Genomic DNA, 23,533 nt, shown 5'->3' with positions numbered 1-23,533 from the left:
CAGAAAAAGAGTTTATGTTTCCAAAGTTCTGTAGCCTTTTAGCTGACAGGCCCTGATTTAGAAGAAACCCTAATGATTCTTTGTATACTATCCACTGTTTACTGCTTGACAATGATTACTAAGTTGAACCTGAACTCCTGTGCAAAAATCCCAATAAAAGCCTGACTAGGCAAGGGTTGGGGTGCTCTCTTTCCTCCGGTGAGAGAGTTGCCCAGCCACTCCAAGCCGCTCTCCCCTTAAGAGACTGGCCAGGCCGTTCTGAGGCTCTCCCCTCTTGAGGGAGTACCTGAGCCGGCCCTTTTTCCCCACAGGACTCAGTAGTCCATGTGAATTTGTCTCGTGTCTCATCCATGACACTACGGGTACTGCTTGTCAGGGCACGTGTCAAGCAGGCATTTTAAAATAAGAGTGGTACGCAGAAATTAATGGGATCCCTAAGTGACTACTTCTGTTTCTTATTTGTATATTTAAATGTATAAGTTTTGATTTAGAGAAGTAAAGTAAGTACACTGTAAGTGTAAGTCATTCAGGATCTAACACACATGGACTTCTCTATAATCATATATTCAATAAGCTATTGACATTTTTAAAGTTATTTGTGCTCTATGTCTACTTAGATTAGTTTTAAATTCTAATGATGAATCCACATAGTACCCAAGTGTTCATAATTAGACATTCCTCTATTATAATGCTAATATGTCTTTTACCTTTTTATTCTTAATCTTTTTCTTTTTCTTTGGTTTACTCCTAACCTGATAGGTTAAAAAAATCATTTAATACAAATCAGACTGCACAATGGGTTATTTTGCAAAATATGTTTCCTCTAACCACTGAAAGTTTTTATCTTGTAATATTATAGATTATATTTTATTCCTAGACATTATGGAAAATTTTTATTTAATATCAGTCTTCTGCTCCTAAAAAACCAATGTTGTATAATGGAACACTATACATATACATATACATATACATATGCATATACATATACATATACATATACATGTAACATCAATGAGTAGATCACTGGAGAAAGCTCCCAAACCCTCACTGACACATGCACATGCGTGAGTAACAAAGTAGGAGGCACTTTCCAAAGTCAACACATTCAGGTCCACAAGATGAAAAACAAGCCTAGGAAGAATTTAGTGACTATATACTAACTGTTACCACTTATCTATAAAGAAATACATAAATTCCATCCTGGATGATTTTAACTCTACCTTTGTGCAAAAGGTGTTGAAATATCCCTGTTTTTCCTTCTCTCTCTCTTCTTCTATTCCCCACTATGCTTTCTTCTACTTTCTGTTAGCCTTGCACATTCGCTCCCATTAATCAGAATAAAGAAATATATTCAAAAGTCTAGCACAGTGCCTGGCAATAATAAATGTTCAGTAAACGTCAAAATGAATGGTTAAGGCAGGAAACATTACAGGATGAAGTACTGGTGAAAGAACCATTCCAATTTAAGCTTTGTGTGACTGCTATGATAAATATAAATTAAGATTGTCTGGAATCCTTTAAGTATAGCACATGCAACAAATTAAAAGCCCTGGTTATTAAGTTCCTCTAACTCAAATGTTAATGAGAGCTCACACTTCCTGGAGATCTTTGATAGATTCTATTGAAGATTCACTGGGTATTGATGCCCCATATTTATTTACTTCTGCTAATTGTATTCCAGGGTTTGATTTCACATTTATATTGTACTCCATGAGTGGCAGAGTTAGTTCTTCTTCCTCATCCTGTAATTCTCCAATTTCAATACCTAAGTAGTAAAGACAAAACACTCAAAATTTGGATGCGCCCAATTTTAGCCTCTTATCACTATTATAAATGTATTTACCCTCCAAAACATTATCCCAGAAATAGAAATAGATTGATGTCTTACTCCGCTCAATTATTAGATGAAAATAAAATGCCCATTTATCATAGCCACATAATAGGTACACAATCTAGCCAGAACCAATCAGTATGAACCCAAATACTAAGATATCTTACTGTTACCTTAAGTAAATGCTACATATTAGATATTCTAGAACTTCAGTTGACTCTAAATATTACGTTTTTGAGTACCTTGACATTGAACCTATTACTACACTGCAAGTAGAATTATTTTAGGACACAAATGTAAAAGGTAGAGAAAGCTAATAGGTCTACTTTCTCCCCCTTTTCTTTATTTTTCACTATCAAAGATTTTGAAAGACTATCAGCCCCCTATTATGTGACTTCTTCTTGGATACCATGCTCCTTGGCACTGCCCCAGAGTTTCAGTCTCAAACTTGTGAACTTCACCTGACTGATCACAGATGGTCCAAACAAAACCCACTATGTTATTAAGTACAGTTTTACTCCAAACAAAACCCATGGTGTTGTTTCCTTAAGTAAATTTTAATTGCACAATATAATTACATTAAACAAAAATAGCACAAAAATAAAAATAATTAGCAACTAACCATTCACCAAAAAAGAATATAGCTTTAACAATTGATAGATAACCAGACAAAAGGTGTGTAAACTAAACAGGAGCATGTATGAGCAGGGAGAGCAAGCAAGTGGGCCCTTCTGCCTGTTGAAGTGCCCTGTGTGTCAAAAAGTTAAAATNCAAACTTGTGAACTTCACCTGACTGATCACAGATGGTCCAAACAAAACCCACTATGTTATTAAGTACAGTTTTACTCCAAACAAAACCCATGGTGTTGTTTCCTTAAGTAAATTTTAATTGCACAATATAATTACATTAAACAAATTACAAAAATAGCACAAAAATAAAAATAATTACAAAAATAGCACAAAAATAAAAATAATTAGCAACTAACCATCCACCAAAAAAGAATATAGCTTTAACAATTGATAGATAACCAGACAAAAGGTGTGTAAACTAAACAGGAGCATGTATGAGCAGGGAGAGCAAGCAAGTGGCCCTTCTGCCTGTTGAAGTGCCCTGTGTGTCAAAAAGTTAAAATATTATGCTTGAGTAAACCCTGGGGCACAGGCACCGAGACCAAGGCAGAGTAAAAAGGCTCAAATTAGATTCAGCTGGCCAGTAATAATTCGACCATATAATTTTCCAAGACTGTAACAACTGCCATACAGTTTATCTGACCAAGTAAGTCTCTTATAGTGAGTGATTCCTTAGCTTTCCCAAATTGAAAGGTCACTTAGGCATTCTGGTTTTTAGCATACTTATGTTGACTGCCGGTTATTGACTGTAGAGCAGTTCCTATGATACATAGAGAAAACATTTAGATGTGCAATTGCAAATGCAACCACCAAATATATGACTGGGACTCAGAAAAGCAAGGAGGTTTTCATACTGCACCAAGTAATGTTATGACTAATTATAAAATAATTAGCTTCCCTTATGAATCTAGTTTAAACAAGGCATGGTGTTTAAACATAAAGGTAATAAACCCATGATTAGAGAAAGGAAAGTAAACAAATATTTTGATAGTTCTTGAAAGATAATGCCTAGAATATAAGCACTTCAAACCAAGCTGCAAATTGTTATGATTTATTGTCTTAATTTTTTTGTGATTGCAGTTATTTTTTAAGTTATTTTATTGTTGTTCAAGTACAGTTGTCTCCATTTTCCCCCACCCCTCCCCCACCTCAGCCATCCCCACATCCCACCCTGAACTTACCCCCGACCTTTGGCTTTGTCCATGGGTCCTTTATACATGTTCTTGACAACACTTCCCCCTTTCCCTCTCATTACACCCTCCTACTTCCCCTCTGGTTACTGGCAGTTCTTAATTTCAAGGTCATGAAATACTTAATAGCCAATTACAAAGCAAACTTCCAAAGTTTGAGCCTTTATAGCAATGTTTATTATCCTGATCAGCATTACATTCTCCTTGCCCATTAATATTATACCAGGCTCCAGCGAATGAATGGTATATAAAAAAGACAACCTTCATAGATTGCTCACTGGGTAGTATGGCTAATAAAATAACTGGGGATCAGGAAAAGGCACCCAGAATAACACAAGGGTGTCAGTGATGCTGACATGCCTCGAACTCCCCTTTGCGTGATGAAAGGCTAGCTTGGTATGTGGGAGAAAAGGTCAAAAGTCTTTTCCACATCAATATAGTGCCTGGGAATAGACTCTGCTGACTTTTAGATACTTTCGTAAATGTTATCTAATTTTTTAAATAACCCATGGCCACTGGGTAGCTGCCAAACTTATAAACATCAAGATTCTGCTGGAAAGGAGGAGAAACACATACTCATGGTATCTAAAAGTGTACCCTTGAAATACACAGTACAGCATTTCATGGTTTTAGGCATTCTTAATTTTGCGGAATAAAAGTCCTCTACTTAAAAATCTTCAACAATTCCTTTCTGATAATACAAACCTCAACATGTTCAGAGAAATCCTCCTGAATGTATTCTATGGGCACTCCTCTACTTTAATACCTTTAAGATTTCCTACTTAATCTACGTTAAAGCCAAATTTTTAGGTCCCTGAATTACATTTTTATGTTTCTATAACTTTATTCTTGATTCCTTTTGAAACATTCTACTCCATTTTCTTCATTTAGGTAACTTTTACATGTAATTTAGTAATTCCTCAAATATTATATTCTCCATTAAGTTTTTTTGGACTCCCTTAGGCTAGGATTTCCCATGGTGTCTGGAACATCTCTAGCACTGTAATTTCTATTCGCCTCTTGAAGAGTCTATTCTCTCAATTATGTGAGCTCCCTGAATCTCCTGCCCGTGGCACTGTGCCTGGCACACAGCAGACACCCAATGAAGTGCACTGGCTGAAGAAAATAAGTATTTTGTACTTTGTTGGTAGCAGGATAACATCCTCTGGATGATTTCTGGTACTGGTATGCCTAGGTAGACAGACAGCTGATTGTAATCAAGGGAGATATTCTCAATGGGATCCTCCTTCACTTTATCAATATCTTCTTACTTCATTCCAAGGTGCAGAAGAGTATCTGAAACTTTTTTCCAAATTGAATTGAATTGTGACTCAGTGAGACCATTCATCAAAATCTCACTAAGGAGGAAATCCATGTATTTGCACAGCCTCAGGATGTCTGCAGACTTAGAGAGATCAGAAGATGGTGGTTCCATATTCCAGCCTTTTTGGGGTGCCGGGAATACATTCAAATGTTTTATCAGAGCTAATGGGAGGTGTAAGTCAAACTGTTTGGACTGTGGTAGCTCCTTGTTCGGGGGATAAAGCAGATGCCATGCTCTGCCCAAAGGGTAATTAGTCCAAAGGTGGTTGTAGTAGGGTTCCAGCACATTCTTGTGAATAAGAAGGTCTTTTTTCAAAAGAGGGGGTGGCAGAGTCTCATCAAATATTTGTCGGACAATGTCAGTACCAGAAATAATAATTATATGAAGCAGATGATAGAAATAATTATAATCAAGTTTGAAGATAGGCATTTCATCTGAAAATAAATTTTGAAAAGTCCAAACACTCCACATTAATGCTATTTCTCTATGGTCTCCTGTATTACATGCTAAGCTCTTGCAGGACAGGGACTAGTACAAAAGAATGAAATACAATACAGGGCTTTGCCACAGCCAGTGCTCAATACGCATGCTGCTATCTGGCTAGCCGACAAAAATTCAGATGAAAACTTTGTGTCCCCAAGCAAAAGTAATCACAAAGGCTAATCACCACAGATGCCTGTCAACCATCCAGGGTTTTGTTCAAGTAAATGAGATTTGGCAACCAAATGGCATAAAAGTATTAGGCTTTCAATTCTGAAGAATGTCAAGCATGGTAATTGCCAATGTTTAATTATACTTTACTTAGGTGATTATATTTTATCTTAATCAGCACTGTCCAACAGAACTGATGAAAATGTTTTAGATTTTCACTAGCCACCGAACACTGAAAATGCTGCTTGTCTAACAATGAAATTAAGTTCAAAATTTTATCTAATTTTGAATTTAAACAGCCACATATGGCTAGTGGCCACCCTATTAGATAACACAGAAGTGTAGCCAGAAACATAAAGTGATACAATGCCTTGCTACACAAAGTGTAGGCCATGGACTGGCAGCATCGGCACCTGCATGGGAGCCTGTCCGAAGAGGAGAATCTCAGGCTCACCCTAGAGCTACTGAGCTGGCACCTAACATTTTAACAGAATCACCAGATGATTTGAGCAGCTATTCCCTACCAACTAGCTATTCCCTAGGAGTTGGTAGGGAATCTAGTGAAGCCTGATCTAACTGTTAAGTCACAGCTATGCACTGGACTAGCAAAACTATTCGAAGAATACCAAGGTAATGTGAAACCCATACACCTGCTAATCTTTCTGTCCATGAATTCTACACTACACAAAGTAATGCTTGCAAGTAATCTAAGTAATCTAAGCCCAGTGAATGGCAAACACAAAAATACATGGTTGTTAATGGAATGACACTCTACAGAGTAAGTAAAAAAATTTAACACACTTTTCAATGGGAGGCATATAAAAATAAAATAATACCTTTTGTACTATATTTTAAACTGATCTTCGGTCTTACATCAATATCAGTTATTTTCAGCGACATCAACTTTTTATAACTGCAAGTGGAAAAAATTGTTACAGTTAATACCAAAGTCAATCAAGATTTCTGATATCAGCATGCCTATCTAAGTGAGTATTTTCTCCTCCTCCTCCTGGAAATTATTTAAAAGTAAAGGAGAAAAAAAGAACAAACAAACAAAAACACCAACAATGACAACTTCACGTTGTCATTTTCATTGAAATTAAGAGGAAAGTAGAATTTCTAAATTTCACATAAAAAAGGCACACAACTAGCTTATTTGCAAGAAGGCTGTGTATCAGCAGGAAAAAAAGAGAAATCTTTGCATTGTAAAAAACCACCAAAACCGGAACTCCTCCCACGTCATCCCCCACCACAGAATCTTCTTACCAATAATTATCCTATGAAAATTCAATTCATTGAATGACAAGTAATTTTTTAAAAAAGGAAAAACAACTTATATGACATCAATACAAACAATTTTTTTAATTAAGGGAAAAGTAGCGATTTATTAAATGGACTAAACACTACGTAAATGTTGCCATAAAACAGACACCAAATCCAGACAAAAACAGTACAGAAAGAAAACTGTGAAATCAATTTCCCTTAGGAACATTGAGCAGAAATCCATTAAACATATTAGAAAATTGAATTCAATGATAAAGATTCTCTCCCTAACCAAACTCTAATAAGGCTCCTCTGACCTCTTTTTCAGCTAGGCCCCACCCTTCTCCATGTCCTCAAGAGCTCAGATTTAGCAAGAATCACTCAAGCCACCAACCTCAGCCAACAGCAGAGGGCAGTCAATAGGAATCAACAGCTTACCTGGTCACAAAACCCAGCCTGTGGGTTTTGCCCAATTTCAGAGCACAGCTTGCAGCCCTACCCCATCTGACCATGAGGACTGGCCTGTGGCCCCACCTAAATGTGAAGTCCAGCTAGTGGTACCATCTACCCAAGGAGCAGAGCCTGAGGCCCTACCCTACCAGAAGCAACTGCAGAGCTTAGCCTGTAGCCCTGTCCAAGGACCAATCACAGAATCCAAATGGTAGCAATGTTTTGCCAAGGATTAAAGCCTATAAACCTACCTGACCAGAGGTGATTGCAGAGCATAACTAGTGGCTTTACCTAACTGTGGAAAATTGCCACCAGGCCCCCAACCAGAGAGCCCAGTAGTCCACCTTGAACATGGAACCCAGCTATAAGCCCCACCCAACCCTGAAGCCCAGCCAGCAGCAGCTCACCCCCAACCTTGGAGCTGCTGTGGTTTCATATAACTAGAAAATGCAATTGCAAGCTCCACCTGCCTATAGACACTACCAGCTAACTCATCCAGTATCTCTGAAGCTGAGCTGACTGGTAAAGGCCTTTCCCTTTCAAAACAAAGTCTGTAAGAGGAGACCACATACTCAAATGGGCAGATACTAATGCATGAACACAAAGATAATGAAGAATCATGTAATATGACATCACCAAAAGTAATAAACCTCCAATAACGGACCATAAAGAAATGGAGATATGAACTATCTGACAAAGAATTCAGAATAATCCTTTTAAAGAAGTTCAATGAACTACAATACCACCCAGGCAGACAATTAAATGAAATCAGGAAAACAATGCATGAACAAAACTAGAAGTTCAACAAAAGATAGAAACAATTTTTAAAAGATTTTATTTATCTATTTTTAGAGAGAGGGGAAGGGAGGGAGAAAGAGAGAGAGAAACATCAATGTGTGGTTACCTCTCACATGGCCCCCACTAGGGACCTGGCCTGCAACCCATGTGCCCTGACTGGGGATCGAACTGGCAACCCTTTGGTTCACAGCCCACACTCAATCCACTGAGCTACACCAGCCAGGGCAGGAAACAATTTTTTTAAAAAAACCAACAAACAGAAATCCTAGAGTTGAAAAATCACTGAATGAAATGAAGAATTCAATAGAGAACTTCAACAATAGAACCAATCCAGGAGAAGAAAGAATCAGTGAACTCAAAGGCAGATCATTTGAAATTGCCCAATCAGAGGAGAAAAAAAAGAACAGAGAATGAGAAAGAGTGAAGAAAACTAACAGAAATTATGGGACAAGAAAAATAATGTATGCATATGGAAATCGCAGAAGGAGAAGAGAAAGAAAAAGGAACAGAAAGTTTGTTTTAAAAAATAATGTACCTTTACTAAATTTGGGGTAAGAAATGGACCTTTAGATTTATGAGGCTCAAAGGGCTGCATATGGATTGAACCCAAAAAGGACTACATTGAGATACATTATAATTAAATGGACAAACATAAAAGATAAAAAAAGAACTTTGAAAGCAGCAGAAGAAAAGCAGCATTGTCTTGATAATGGTCTTGGCAAAAAAATGTTGGATTTGACACCAAAAGCATGAGCAACAAAAGCAAAAAACAGCCCTGGCTGGTGTGGCTCAGTGAACTGAGTGCCAGCCTGAGAACGAAAGGGTTGCTGGTTCGATTCCAAGTCAGGGCACGTGCCTGGGTTGCAGGCCAGGTCCCCAGTAGGGGATGCATGAGAGACAACCACACACTGATATTTCTCTCCCTCTCTTCTCCCTCCCTACCCCTTCCCCTAAAAATAAATAAATAAAATATCTTTTTAACAAAGCAAAAACAAACAGGTAGGACTACTCCAAAGTTAAAAGCTTTCACACAGTAAAAGAAATAATCAACAAAATGAGATGACAACCTACTAAACGGGAGAAAATATCTGCAAATCATATATATGATTACGGATTAATATAAAAAATACATATGAAACCCATACAACTCAATACCAAATAATCCAATTTAAAAATCAATATAGGTCTTGAATAGATGGTTTACCAAAAAAGATATAAAATAGCCATTAGGTACATGAAAAGGAATTTAATATAACTAATCATCAGAAAAATACAAATCAAAACTACAATGGTGTATCACCTCACACCTGTTAAGATAAGAGATAACAAGTGCTGGTCAGGATATGGAGAAAAAGGAATCCTTGTGTACTCCTGGTGAGAATGTAAATTGACAGAGCTACTAGGGGAAAGAATATGGAGGTTCCTCAAAAAATTAAAAATAAGTTGATTCAGCAATCCCAATTCTGGGTATATATTATATATACAAAGAAAACAAAATCTCATTTTGAAGCAATATCTACAGCCCCACGTTCACTGCCATGTTATTTATAATAGCCAAGACATGGACGCAGCCTAAGTGTCTATCAATGGACTACTGGATAAGGAAACTGTCAGATACACACACACATAAACATGCATATACATACATGCTGGAATAGTATTCATCCATAAGAAAGAAAGAAACTTGCTATTTGCAATAACATGGATTAACCTGGAGGGCATTATACTAAATGAAATAAGCCGGATACAGATGAACAAATATGGTATGATTTCATTTACAAGTTGGTGCTAAAAAAATAAAACCACTCAAGCTCATAGAAACAGGGAGGACATTAGCGGTTGTTAGAGGAGGGGTCTGGGGGAAATGGACAAAGGTGTCAAAGGTCACAAACAAGGGATCCAATGTACAGCATGGTGACTATAATTACAATAATGTACTATATGCCTGAAAGTTGCTAAGCAAGTAAATATCAAGAGTTTTCACTACAAAATAATGTTAATTACATGCATTAATGGATGTGATAGCTAATCTTACTATGGTAATCATTTCACAGTATGTACATATATTTACTCATCATGTTGTACTCCTTAAATTTACAAATATTATATGTCTGTTATATCTCAATAAAGTTAGAAAAAAACAGCAGCAATATGGAAAAGGTAAATAGATTATGATCAGCTGTCATTTATTCCAGAAAAGAAAGATTAATTTCAACATTTAAAAGTAATGTAATTCAGCATAGTAACAGATTAAAGATGAAAACCACATAATCATCTTAATGCATGCAGAAAAACATTAATTCAAAATTCATTCATAGGAAAGTTTTTGGAAAAGTAGGAAAAGAATGTCTCCAACTTGATAAAGGGCATCTACAAAAAATCTCCAGCTAACAACATACTAAATGGTGAAAAGCTGAAGGCTTCTTCTTAAGATCTGGAAAAGACAAACATGTCTGCTCCTAACACTTGTATCTGACCTTGTGGCCAGGGCAATAAAAAATAATAAAGCACATATCAATTGGAAAAAATAAAGCTATCTTTGTCCACTGTGAAAAGAGAATCTATAGAAAACCTCAAAGAATCTACAAAATGATATGACCACTATTAAGCCCCCAGTCACAGTATACAAGAATTCAATGTACAGAAACCAATTCTACATAATATAAATATCACTTACAAAAGCATACAAAATCCAATACATATGAAAAATCTAATAAAATATTATATGACTCAACATCGAAAACTAGAAAACATTCCTAAGAGACATTTAAAAATATCTAATTGAATGAAATTAAAATCCATGTTCCTGGATGAAAATCTTCAATGTTATTAAGGTATAAATCACCCAAATGTATCTATTGATTCAAACAATTCCAAAAAAATCCCAGCAAGAACTGTGGAGAAAATGATAAAGTGTTTCTGAGATTTATTTGTTTCTAAGAACAGCAAAAGAACTAGAGCAGAAAAAAAGTTTTAAAAAATAAGATGAAAATTGAACTTATATCATGTAATTTCAAAATAAATAAATAAATAAAATCACATATGTGGCTCACAAAAAAATGATAATACAATGCTACAGTAATCAAGAAAGTGTGGTATTGGTGAATGTACAGGTACATACACGAATAGAACAGAAAAATGAATTCAGAAATAGACTGCATATGTATATTACAAAGTCATGTGATGTTCAACAAAGGTATCAAGGTAATCCAACAGGGAAAGGATTATCCTTTCAGCAAATCATGTTAGAACATCTGTATATCCATATGGAACAGAATGAACCTTGACCCTACGTCATACAGTATGCAAAAATTAACTCAAAATGAATTATAAATCTGAATGTGAAACCTAAAACTATAAAAATTGTCAGAGAAAATATAGGAGAAAACCTTTGTGGTGTTGGGCTGTACAATTTTTTTAATAGAGCACAAAAAGCACATAGGATAAAAGAAATAACTGATAAATTGGACAGTCTTCATCAAAATTAATATCTGCTTTTTGAAAGATACATTTTAGAAAATAAAAAGATAGGACATTGACTGGGATAAAATATTTTAAAAATACATATTAAATAAAGGACTTATATTCAGAATACATACAGAAATTTTGCAACTCAAAAATAAGACAATCCATTGAAAAAAATGGGCAAAAGATTTGAACGGGTAATTCATCAGGAAGATATACAGATGGCACATAAATACACGAAAAGATGCTCAACTACATTAATCATTAGGTAAGTGCATATTAAAACCATAATAAGATACCATTACAAATCTAATAACATGGCTGAAATGTTTTAAACTGATGATACCAAGTTCTGGAGAGGAAGCAGAGAAAACTCAAACTCTCCTATACTAGCAAGAGTGATAAAATGTACAGCTACTTTGAAGACAGTTTGGCAGTGTCTTATCATATTAAATACATACCATATGATGCAGTCATCCTGTTCCTAGGAACTTACCCAAGAGAAATGAAAGTGTATGCTTACACAAAGAGTAATATATGAATATGCATAGCAGTTTTATTCGAAATAGCCAAAAAACAGAAACAAGTCAAACATCATCAACTGCTGAGCGAACAAACTGTATATCTATATGTACAATAAAATACTCAGCAACAAATAAAAATGAATGAGTGACACATGCAATAATAACATAGATGGATCTCAAAAGCCTTATGCTAAGTAAAAAATCCGGATGCAAAATGCTTTCCTACTATAGGAGAGTCAGGAAGAAGCAACAGGGTTTGTTTCAGGATTATCAGAACAAAAATCATGTCAGGGGTTACTGGGGTTTGGAGGTTGGAGGAGGGAAATGACTACAGAAGTAATTTGTGGGTAACCTTTTGGGATAATAGAAATATTCTGTATCTTGATTATGGTAGTGATTACGCAAATGTACATAAAGAAATTCCTTTGTATATTACCATAGCTTGAAAAACCTGACCTATTAAAAACTTCAGTGTTTAAAAATACATGTAGAAGGAAATTTCCTTACTACTCTTTATAAATGTACTAATTATAAAAGTATTTTAAACACTGAACTTTTTCATCGGTTACGTTTCTCCCTAGGATCATCCCATTGTAAGATGACAGTTACCTAAGGAGAAGAGAAGCTGGGCAGAGTGGCCCGTTGAGTGTTTCCGGAGTGACAGCAAAATTCTATTTGTTGACTTGAGTGGGGCCACAAGCCACGGGAGTGTTTGCTTTATAATTATTAATTAAATTATGCATTTATATTTTGTAAGCTTTTCTTTATGTATATTTCAATAGCAATACAGTGTTTTAAAGTATAAAAAATAACCAGTATTTTGCCATTCATTCATGTAGCTCTTCCACTTTAGGTAATAAAATCCAGCTATCAGAGGAGTCTTCCCCCCAGAGAATAATTATAAAACCTAGGCAAATTACAAAAAGCAACTCCCTGAAGGCACTAGAGTGTAGAAGGAGCAGACCAACTATGATGGTGGGGCGGACACTCAAAGGAAAGGATTATATTGTAAGTTTGTAAGTTCATCATTATTAGAGCTTTTAGCCTGGGTAAGTATAGCCTGGTGGAGAACAAAGGTCTCCTTGGCCAAAGGAACCAGAAAACCAAAGCCTATGGCTGCTGCAGAGAGTGGGAGAATTCCAGAAAGGAAAGAGAGATCTCAAATTCTTTCTATCTACGTCTCTGACTGACTGATGAACCACACATAGAATATGTGTAGAATAGACCCAAAGCAGCTCAGCTAAAGGCAAAAGATCTAAATTGAGAATGGAACCACCACCCCAAAAAGAGAGTTCACAGTTCACATCCAACCAAGTTAACTGCCTGTCAGAACAAAAATAACATACCAATGCAAAATAGGGGAATTCAGAATGTTTACATCTGTCCTGTATTTGTTGGATACATGGTATCGACATGCAAGGCATTATGCTATGTTCTGGGATTACAGCAAGATAAAGTTCTTGCCCTCGTGGAGGTTATAGTTAAATGAAGAAGATAGCCAAGAAAATATAACAAAACTTAGTAAATGTTTTAATAATAAATGTAGAAGAAATAGCCCCTGGATGCTGTGACTCAGTGGACTGAGCGCCAGTCTGAGAACCAAAGCATAATTCCCAGTCAGGATACATGTCTGGGCTGCAGGCCAGGTCCCCAGGAGGGGGCACGTGAGAGGCAACCACACATTGATGTTTCTCTCCCTCTCTCCTTCCCCTCCTCCCCTGTGTCCAAAAATAAATAAATTAAATATTTTTTTTAAGTAGAAGGAATACAGGGCAGAAACACCTAATCTAATGTAAATAAGGCTTTCCAGAAGCTTTAAGCAGGCAAAGCCAAAAAGTATTCTAGCCAAGGCTTGGACATAAATGGATGGCACATCAAGAATAAGAGCAAGAAAAGAATGACAAGAGATGACATTAGTGAGGTCAGCAGGAACCAAAGTGAGTAAAGAGCCAAGCTAGGGAGTCTGAACTTAATAAAGAACAATGAGAAACCTCTGAAAGATTTGAAAGGAGGAAAATGATATACATATTTCACTTTTCATTTTAGAAAAGTGCTCTTAATGGCTACATAAACAACAGACTGAAGAAACATAAGAAAGACCAGTTTAGAAGCTGTTTTAATTTAGTGGAAGTGCAGAGGCAGAAATGGGAAGACATTTACAATATGTACGTTTAAGAAGTTGAATTGACTGGACTTCAAAAATGTTACAAAGCAGCGTTGGGAAGAAAGATTCCAAGTGCAGGTGCGCGCATGCTGAACTATAGATCTTTTTGAAACATAAAAGCGGGTATCTTTGGCAAGCAGGTAAATAGATCCACATTTTAGGAATGAGATCTATGCTAGAGATAAAGATTCAGGTGTCACTGGATCATAACAGAAAACTAGTGCCTTAGATATCAATGCAATATCCCTGGTAGACTGAAAAACAGTAGACATTTATACTTTAAACCAAAGAAAAAAGAATCAATGGCTTAGAAGAACTTTTTATATTGAAATTTCTATTTCAATAGAAACATTCTATACCTCTGTGAATTCCCAGTTTATACTATGTATCCCTCTGTTGTCCAGTTTTCTCATCTAATCAACAAGACAATTCTGATTGTCAGACGAGCTCAGAAGCCTGACTGAATTTTTATATCTTAAGAACCTATTAAATAACTTAAAAACATGTTTGGTTTTAGAAAAAAAATTATCTTTATACTTAAGGAAAAAGTATTCACATAATTTCTCCTTTCTTGCTTTAGAATTTAAATGTCCACAAAGCAGGAAGAGGGGAGATAAATGTCAGTCAAATATATATTTTTCACAGAATTAATATTACCTTTAAATTTAATGAAGCTCTAATAGGTGACAGAAACACAGAAGAAGCAACTGAAAAATATATACATGCTCAGGAAAAAACATAATACATTTCATTTAAGCTTACATTGCTCCTAAATTTTCATGGTTATATATTCATCCTTTCTCACAACTTCAAACTGCAAGTGATGGGAAAAAATAGCCCTAAAGTAGTTCAATTTTCAAAATTCTTTAACATTACTAGTTATCCTTAACATTTGAAAAAAAGACAATGAGAATGAAGCTATAGCAATTATAAAACCAAACAAGTGATAAGGTGAGCTATAAATGATCTTAATCAAACAATAAACTAAAGTTGATTTTAAAGAGAAATTCTACTTTACATCAATCAGTACAGGATTTAAATGTCAAATCTGAAATACAAAAAGAGCATAACTAAAGATAAAGAAAGAAATAATATATCTTTCTATTTACAATTATGGTCTATTTACTTATGAACTGAAAATTCAACGAGCATTTCATTAATTTAAAAAATAAAATGAATACCACTTGAGCACTCTTTACCTAACAGATACTATATGTTCTATAGATATTTTCATAGGAAGATTAAAAGGGGGTCAGAAAGTCTAAAAGTGTTCTTAACCTTAGGTGGCACAGGGTAGATTACAATCCTCAGTTCGTGACAGGCTTCCCATTAGTACAGGCAGGGCCTGCTTTGTCTGTGTCTGTGTGTGCAGTCGGTATGTGTGCGCGTGCATGTTTTTATATTAAAATCTTCATATTCTTAAGGGCCACTTAAATACTACTTTGGAGAAATCAAAGTAATAGAAAGGTCAGAGAATTTAGTCACCATCAAAAAGAATATGGCTAAAATACTATCATTATGATTCCCGAATGTGCTGAAGTAGAAAATGTCATTCCAATGAAAGAAAGCAAGAAAATAAGAAAAAGATACTCACCAAAATTTAACAATTCCAGGTACATCACACTGCAGCATCCTTACCATATCACCTGTACATCCTTCCTTCAAACATTTTTTTCCACTAAAACTCTAAAGTTATCAATAGAAAAAAGCAATCAATTATCAAAAGAAAAAAAACAATACACACGACAAAAAAGAAAAAATTACTGATGTGCAAATCTAGTTATATTTAAAAGTTAGAAGTGGATGTTGCTCAATGGTAAAACAAAAGATGTAAATAAACATTTGAGAGTTAGCTGTTCAAGAACAATCCATTGTATTATGTACCAATAGATTTCCTATATAAAATGTATGATTGCACTTTTCTCTCATCATTCTACTTCAAAACCCTCAGGTAGCTGGATTACAGCCTAAGATGTAGTCACTATGCACAAGAAAAGTAGCTTCAAGTAAAATGTACAAATTAGGTAAGCGTATAAAGGGATACTGAACTTTGTAAAAAAGGAAACAATAAAAATGTTGAGTCCTTTCTCTAGTTCTGTGCTTATTTCCTCTTATTAAGTTACTTAGCTTTCTTTCTAAAGTTAAGCAATATTGATTGCTCTAACAACCAGAGAAAGTAAAAAACATACACTGCCTAAACAAATGAATAATAATGCTTAATTTTACAATGAACTTTACAGTGTAACACAATGGAAGCTCATATCTTACCAGTTAATCCTCACAACATGTTAATCCTCTACCATAAGGTAGATAGCAATATGGAGTATCTACTCTACCTTATGGAGTAGATATTGCTATCCTCTCTTTATGACTTAGAAAACTGCACCTCAGAGCAGTTAAATTATCAGCCTAATATAAAAACAAACAAACAAAAAACTGTAAGTGGCTCAATCTGGATTTGAACCCAGATATCCAGACTCCACATACAATGAGTGCTTTTTGTACACCACAATGGCTTTAATGGGGTTTTCTGTTTGCACAATGTAAACACAATGGAACCAAATATTATAGACCCAACTTAGGATCATTAGCTCACTAAAGAGTAATACATATAGAATGGGCTTCAGATTTTTACTTTAATTTTAGTGCCAAAGAATTCAATTCAGTTACATGACTTTAGGTAAATATAAATAATCACAAGTACATTTTGAAAACTATAAAATTTATCATTGTTCCCCACCCTTAAAATAGAAACTATCCTTAAAATTGTATAATTGTCCTTTGTTTATTAAGCAATTCTATTATTTGACTCTATGTATTTTATATGAATATATGCAATAATACTTCTATTCTTATGAGTAGGGAAAGGAACAAGTTGATAGAAATCACTAAGCAAAGCAACTATCAAGTACCCCCTACAAAGATCTGTTTAAGAAACAGTGACGATGAACAAGGAATAGTAAGGAGAAAAGCATCAAAGCAAATAGAGAAAAAAATGAAGGAAGAAAAATAGAGGAGGAGGACGCTAACAGGAAGAAGTGAAAGGAAAAGAGAAATAAAGAGAAGAAAGGGGTGGAGAAAGAAATGTAGTAAAGTTTCGAAGGAAAAAAAATACCTGATCATTTTCACCTGGATATTTTAAAGTCTTAAAATTTTTCCAACATTTTATGAAAATAAACACAGCAGCTTTTACTGCACATTAACTGAAAAAAAAATCCCTGAAAAAAAATAAAAGTAAGCCATTAATATGGAAATAGGAATTCATATATATGTATATAGAAAATACCACCTTAAATCACTTTTAACTTTATAAGTTTCTTTTCCTTCCCAGTGCATCCTCCCTTGGAACTGCTGATGTGCTTCCTTTAAATAGGCAGACTGCTCAGATGACAAAAATGTAAATTCTGTGGCCAGGACTTTCGGAGGCTACATCCTGTTCATGTGATTGAAACCCCCATGCCTCCCCAGGAAACCACAACCATATCACCATCTCACCTAATCCAAGACTGAGTGTGCCTCAACGTAAGCACTGTACTTCACCAGGCCCAATTCCTAATTCCTAATTTACCCTAATGAATAGATCTTGGCTGTCTCCTCCGGCCACCTACTCTATTTTAATACGCATCCTGCCTTTCTTTTTCTTTTTTCCATTATAAATAGCCATCTTTCTTTGTAAAAACCCACATATAAAATGTATTCTTCCAGTCTTACTGAGTTTTCCTTTTTACGATAACAAAACAAAACAAAACAAAACAAAAAACACATAAAAACGTTCCCACTGTCACTCACACAAACATATTTTTCAGGCAGCCCTCCCCACTATGTGCTTCATCCCAACATCCGTGCCTTTCAACTGCGATTTCCATTATCTCACAGAACTGGTGCCAGAGTTGCACTGATAACCACATCTCATTTTATCTTGTGATTTCCCACAATTTTATTCTGATAGATCCACTGAGAACTAGACTAGAAATACTTTGATCACCGAATTTCTTCAAATCAAGGCTGGCTATGTGTTTTCTCCCCTGAGGCCCATAGCAGAGATAATAATCACTTACTTAGTAACAGAATTTTTGAGGAGTGACAGCCTTTCTCCTCAGTAAAATAAATTTAAAATAAGTAAACATAAAATACATGTCTAACTATAAATGGTATTTTAGATAATATTCATTGTGTGATAGCAGGAATATTAATTATAACTTCAGAGACATGTGAATATTACAAAAACCTTAGCAAAACCAGTTTATTCCTCTATAAACTCACAGGTATAAATAATTCTAGCTCATTATGATTCTAAATTCTCAGAGATACTCAACTTCTCAACTGCATTACTGCTGTAATTAAACTAAGTATTCTTTTTAAACACTATTATGATACATGATAACACAGTAATATTATCTAAGCTTAATTTTATAATTATACTTTTTAAAATATTCAGTTAGTTGATAATTATAGTACCTTATAATTGGTGTTCCTTAAAATGTCAGCTTCACAAGATCGTTCACAATCTAGATACCTGCGAATGGTCTGCTTCATTATATTAGTTTCAGTTGTCTTGATAAAATTACTGAGAAGACCCTAGATTTTAAAAATAAAAATAAATCTCATGAATCAGTGCTAATAGTACTATATCACTTCCAACATTTTAGCTTACATAATTTTAAATAATTTAAGTATTGATGATAATCTTTTTGAATTACTGTATTTTTTTCTTAAAAAGAAAGTAAAAAAAGTAATAGAATGTATTTTCTTCATTCAAAGTAAACCATAGACAGGAAGATACTACAACAGAAATACAGAACCGGATTTCTTACTAAATATAAACGTGGAAGAAGGAAACAAGTCTATATATGAAGCTCTATCTCACATCACCATCCTAACTTATAGCATACATCTGGCACAAATTACCTGCTCTGATATTTATACAGAAAGACTAGAAATCAGGAGAATATTTGGCAAAGTACTGCAGTGGGCACTACAGCACTCACTGTCTTAACAGGCAGAAGCAGGGTACAGATACATGCTTCCTATGTTCAGAGTTACAACTCAGAATGCAAGTTTCTACACTAAAATGCTGATTAAGTGCAGGTGAAACACATTATCAAATCTAAGTCAAACTGGTCCTTAGACCAAGTCCTTACTAGTTATCTATCAGAGGGGTAGTGTTACAAGATTTCAAATAGTATTATTTCTAATATACTGAAGGTGTATGGCATGATTAATAAGCCTCTACAGACTATTTCATGAATCTGGTCATCATTTGCAACATTCTTTCAATGGCATTCTGATTTTTAAATTGATCAAATATCAATATTAAATAGAGAAAAAAAGAGAAGCATCCAGGGCTGGCCTATCAGTATGAAGGTAGCAGACCTTGTCAGGATAGCCAATAGCCAAGAGGAGATGCCAAAAACAAAAGAATAAGACTCACTCATAGCATGTATATAACTACTGCAGTTTCACAGATCTCAAACTTAATACAGTTCAATATTGATCTATTAATTCTCCTGCCAAATCGGATCCTTGTTCCTTATTCTTCCTCACCTGCCCCCAGTCTCTGGCATTCATTCATTCAACAAATATTTACTGAGTGCCAGTTAAGGGCCAGGTTGGTATGGATGTTAAGATATGCTATGGATGTTACAGATACAGCAGTGAACTTTGCAGGCTGATAGTTACCAATGAGACATTAATCTCATCTACCACTATCCATTCAGCTTCAAGCCCGAAGTCTTGTAGTCATCACTGCATATGGGTTCTATCACCCTTTACATGCAGTATATCAGCAAGTACTATTCTGTCTTCTTCCAAAATATATGGCAAATTCTTCTATTTCTATCTCCATTGCTATCACTCTGTGTCTTACCTAGATTAATGACTATAAGAAATGCCTAACTGGTCCCAGCTCTTCCCTGAATTCTCTGCTCTAAAGCACTACACAAAAAGCAAACAATCATGTCAGCTCCTGGCTTAAAACTCTTCAATGGCTTCCCTGTGTACCTAAAATGAAAGCCAGAACCTTTACTAAGGACGGACTGCAAGGTCCTACAGCTCCTGCAAAATCTTAACCCAGTGTATCTAGGGATCTGTGATACATCTCTTCAAATTCATCTCTAGCCTCACTCACTACAAAATTCACATAGTTCTATTTTTTTCAGTTCCTCAAACTCGGCACTCTATTCCATTAACCTAGAATGCTCTTCCCCTACTCTTTTATAGAGCTAATTCCATTCTTAACCCCCTGGTTCCAACTTAAATATCACCTCTCAGAGAGGCTTTTCCTATCCACCACACACAGATACATACGTATTTATGCACACGTACACATAAATATGGAGATATGCAGGTATAGGAGTGTGTGTGTCGGTGTGTTCTCCATTTTCTCTATCCCAGCCCCTTGTTGTTCTTTAGAACACTAACTGCAATTTGAAATTTTATTTGTTTTTTAACTTTCTTAACTCTTTCCTTACCCTAAAAACAGAAACTATTCAATGTCATAAATTCTGTAACTCCCATTTTATTATAATTTGATTATATCATCCCGCTGTTTAAAATTCATATTACCCTCAAGATCAAACCTGAGACCCTTACTTGGCTTATAGGGCTTTCCATGATATGGCTTACATTTACCTCTAACATATTATGCATTGCTGTAAAAAAAGAACAGGATATTTTAGAAATATATTCATAAAGAAACTCTTGGTGGATAATAGCTGACATAACCATTGAAATTAAAGTTCAATAGAAGGATAGAAAGAGGGTAATATTAAAAATAATAACAGTGAAAGGACACTGCCTTGCTAGAATGTCAGCATCTCTAGGGGTACAATCTTCCTCCACTGGCATAAGTTTATTTAAGGAGACACATGAGGACAGAAACATTCGGGACACAGCAGTTGTCTGATGGTACCCAGCTGGAATTCCTCAGCGTCAGATAAAGGGTTACAGACTAGCCCTGCAGGTTCTTTAAAAAACACTAATCACAACGTCTCGGTAGTAGGACTTTTGGTGAACTGACCAGCACAGACTAAGAAGAACATGCTGGCCTAGAGCCACAGCGGGATCATGGAAGCGCTTTTTCTCTATCAGACATTAAACCTTAGTTACTGGATTTTAGAGACATATGGGGAGAGCGGGCTAGCAGGGAGTCCAGGGCAGCTGGAATGGTGGCTAGGTAGGCAAGAAACTCATGGCAGCAACTATGTTCAAAACAGTACAGAAATAATTTAACATTATAATAACATTAGTGTATACTAGCTGAATAACAGCATTATGCAAAATAAAGTTATAAAAGCTTCTAGAAAGTATAATTAAAAGACAAAATATAAAAAACAGTAGAAAAAAATAAGAAAACCAGAGATTTGGTCTGGTTTTTCTTTTTTTTTCTTTCTTTTTTATTGTTGTTCAAGTACAATTGTCTCCATTTTCACCCACCATACCCCTCTTCCCTACCCTTGAACCCACCCCCTCTGGCTTTGTCCATGTGTCCCTTCATACATGTTCCTGATGGCCTCCCCCATTACCCCATATCATCCCTCTCCCTCTTCCTCTCTGATTACTGTCAGACTGTCCTTTATTTTGGTATCTCTGGTTGTATTAAAGATGAGAAAAAATGATTTTCAACCTATAATTCTGTGCCCAAGCAAGATATAAATAAAGTATACAAAGGATAAATTATTTTGAGATTTGAAACATCTCAAAATAATTTATCTCCCAAGCAAACACCCTTTCCTAAGAAGCTGCTGGATGACTTGTAACACCGAAACAAGAGAACACATCTAGAAAGAGGAAATCTGGAGATCCAAGAAAGGGGGGTTCTACACAGGAGAGAGGTGAAGGATACTCCCAGGAATAAGGGGAAACCCTAAGGCCAATCAGATAAACTGTACGTGTTAGTAGGATGGGGAAAGGGAAGTGTGTGCATGGAGGGGTTGTATAGGAAAGCTAACAATCCCTCATCTTCCACAGAGGGAAGTCAGAAGATAGCTAAAATGGAGATATTCTTAAAATAGCATTACATCTTTAAAAAATATATAGACAAATATTAAAGCAAAAATGCCTAGAGAGCTAGAAGAAGTTGCTTCTAGTTAGAAACTATAATTAGAGATGATGGAATACAGACTTTTAATATTTAAGCCTTTTAATATTATTTGACAAACTGTATACATTTATTATTTCATACAAAACTTCACTAAAAATTTTTGGACAATAAAAAACATTTTAAAGTAAGGAGGAAAAAGAGGAAAACAACCAAATTCAAGTGGGGATTTCTTTAGATAAGCACAGAAGTTCAATATTTTTTAAAATATATAAAATTATTAGTTTACTAAGTCAAAGTTAAAAGTTATATGGCTATCCTGACAAATGCCACAAATTGCCTGCTTATTCTATTGATCGCTGAGATAGGTACCTTAAAATAATCTGCTGTGATTAGGAGTTTTTTATCTCTCCTTCCAGTTCTATCAATTTTTGTCCCATCTATTTTGAGGTTATATTATCAGGTACATACAAATTTCAAGTTGTTATAGCTTCCTGGAAAATTGAATTTTGTATTTTAATGAAACATCTCTCTTTACTTTGAGAAATCAATTTGGCCTTAAAGGTGTCTAAAATACAAAGATCCAGAAAGCTTTAAAGTAAGTTAGGAAAAACATATGTCTTAAGAATATAAACTGGAACCTTTCTGAGAGAAAATATGGAGATACATTATCAATAACTTTAAAAGTGTGTGAACATTTGCTTCATAATTTCACTTTTGGAAATTCAACCTAAGAAAATGATATAAAAAATACACAAAGATGACTTTACATAATAGTGAAAAACTGGAGCATTTAGAATAAACTAAATATTCAATAGTAGGATGTGCATCTGGAAAGATATAAATGAAAATACTAACAATGGATTTTCCTTTTAAAGAAAAAATATGAACAAATTTTAGTTTTCGGGCATTTTTACATTTTTCAAGTTTTCTGAAGCATTTAGTACTTATAAATTTTAAATCAAAAATAAAGTAATGGTAAATATGATTTGAAAAAAGAAGTTAACTAGACTAGTAAAGCTTTTAATCTTGCTATTTGGAAATGCTAACACAGCCAACTCACTTCTACTTGTTAAATCACACTCACATTCCACACTGTGTAATGAAATCAAGGCTGTTTCTTATATGAAACACCAATTCCCAATTAAATAATGTGCTTGCTATAGAATACGACATAGTTAACATAAGCTGCACTTTATGAAAAA

General features: G+C 35.0%; 1 protein-coding gene across 1 annotated transcript in view; it reads right to left on the bottom strand.

The window, feature by feature from the left end:
- DZIP3 (DAZ interacting zinc finger protein 3) overlaps positions 1-23,533 on the bottom strand; it is a 99,802-nt gene that overhangs the window by 57,538 nt on the left and 18,731 nt on the right. The window contains 11 exon segments of the mRNA XM_037063359.1: positions 708-752; positions 1,596-1,765; positions 3,189-3,221; positions 4,792-5,409; positions 6,463-6,539; positions 15,053-15,071; positions 15,074-15,104; positions 15,881-15,976; positions 17,406-17,454; positions 17,456-17,508; positions 18,749-18,868. Coding sequence (XP_036919254.1) covers positions 708-752; positions 1,596-1,765; positions 3,189-3,221; positions 4,792-5,409; positions 6,463-6,539; positions 15,053-15,071; positions 15,074-15,104; positions 15,881-15,976; positions 17,406-17,454; positions 17,456-17,508; positions 18,749-18,868 — 1,311 coding nt within the window.

Source organism: Sturnira hondurensis, unplaced genomic scaffold (assembly GCF_014824575.4).
Source record: "Sturnira hondurensis isolate 20B ecotype Veracruz unplaced genomic scaffold, ASM1482457v3 Scaffold0014432, whole genome shotgun sequence".
NCBI lineage: Eukaryota > Metazoa > Chordata > Mammalia > Chiroptera > Phyllostomidae > Sturnira > Sturnira hondurensis.
Note: the sequence above shows the minus strand (reverse complement) of the source record. Positions and strands in the feature narration are given on the sequence as shown.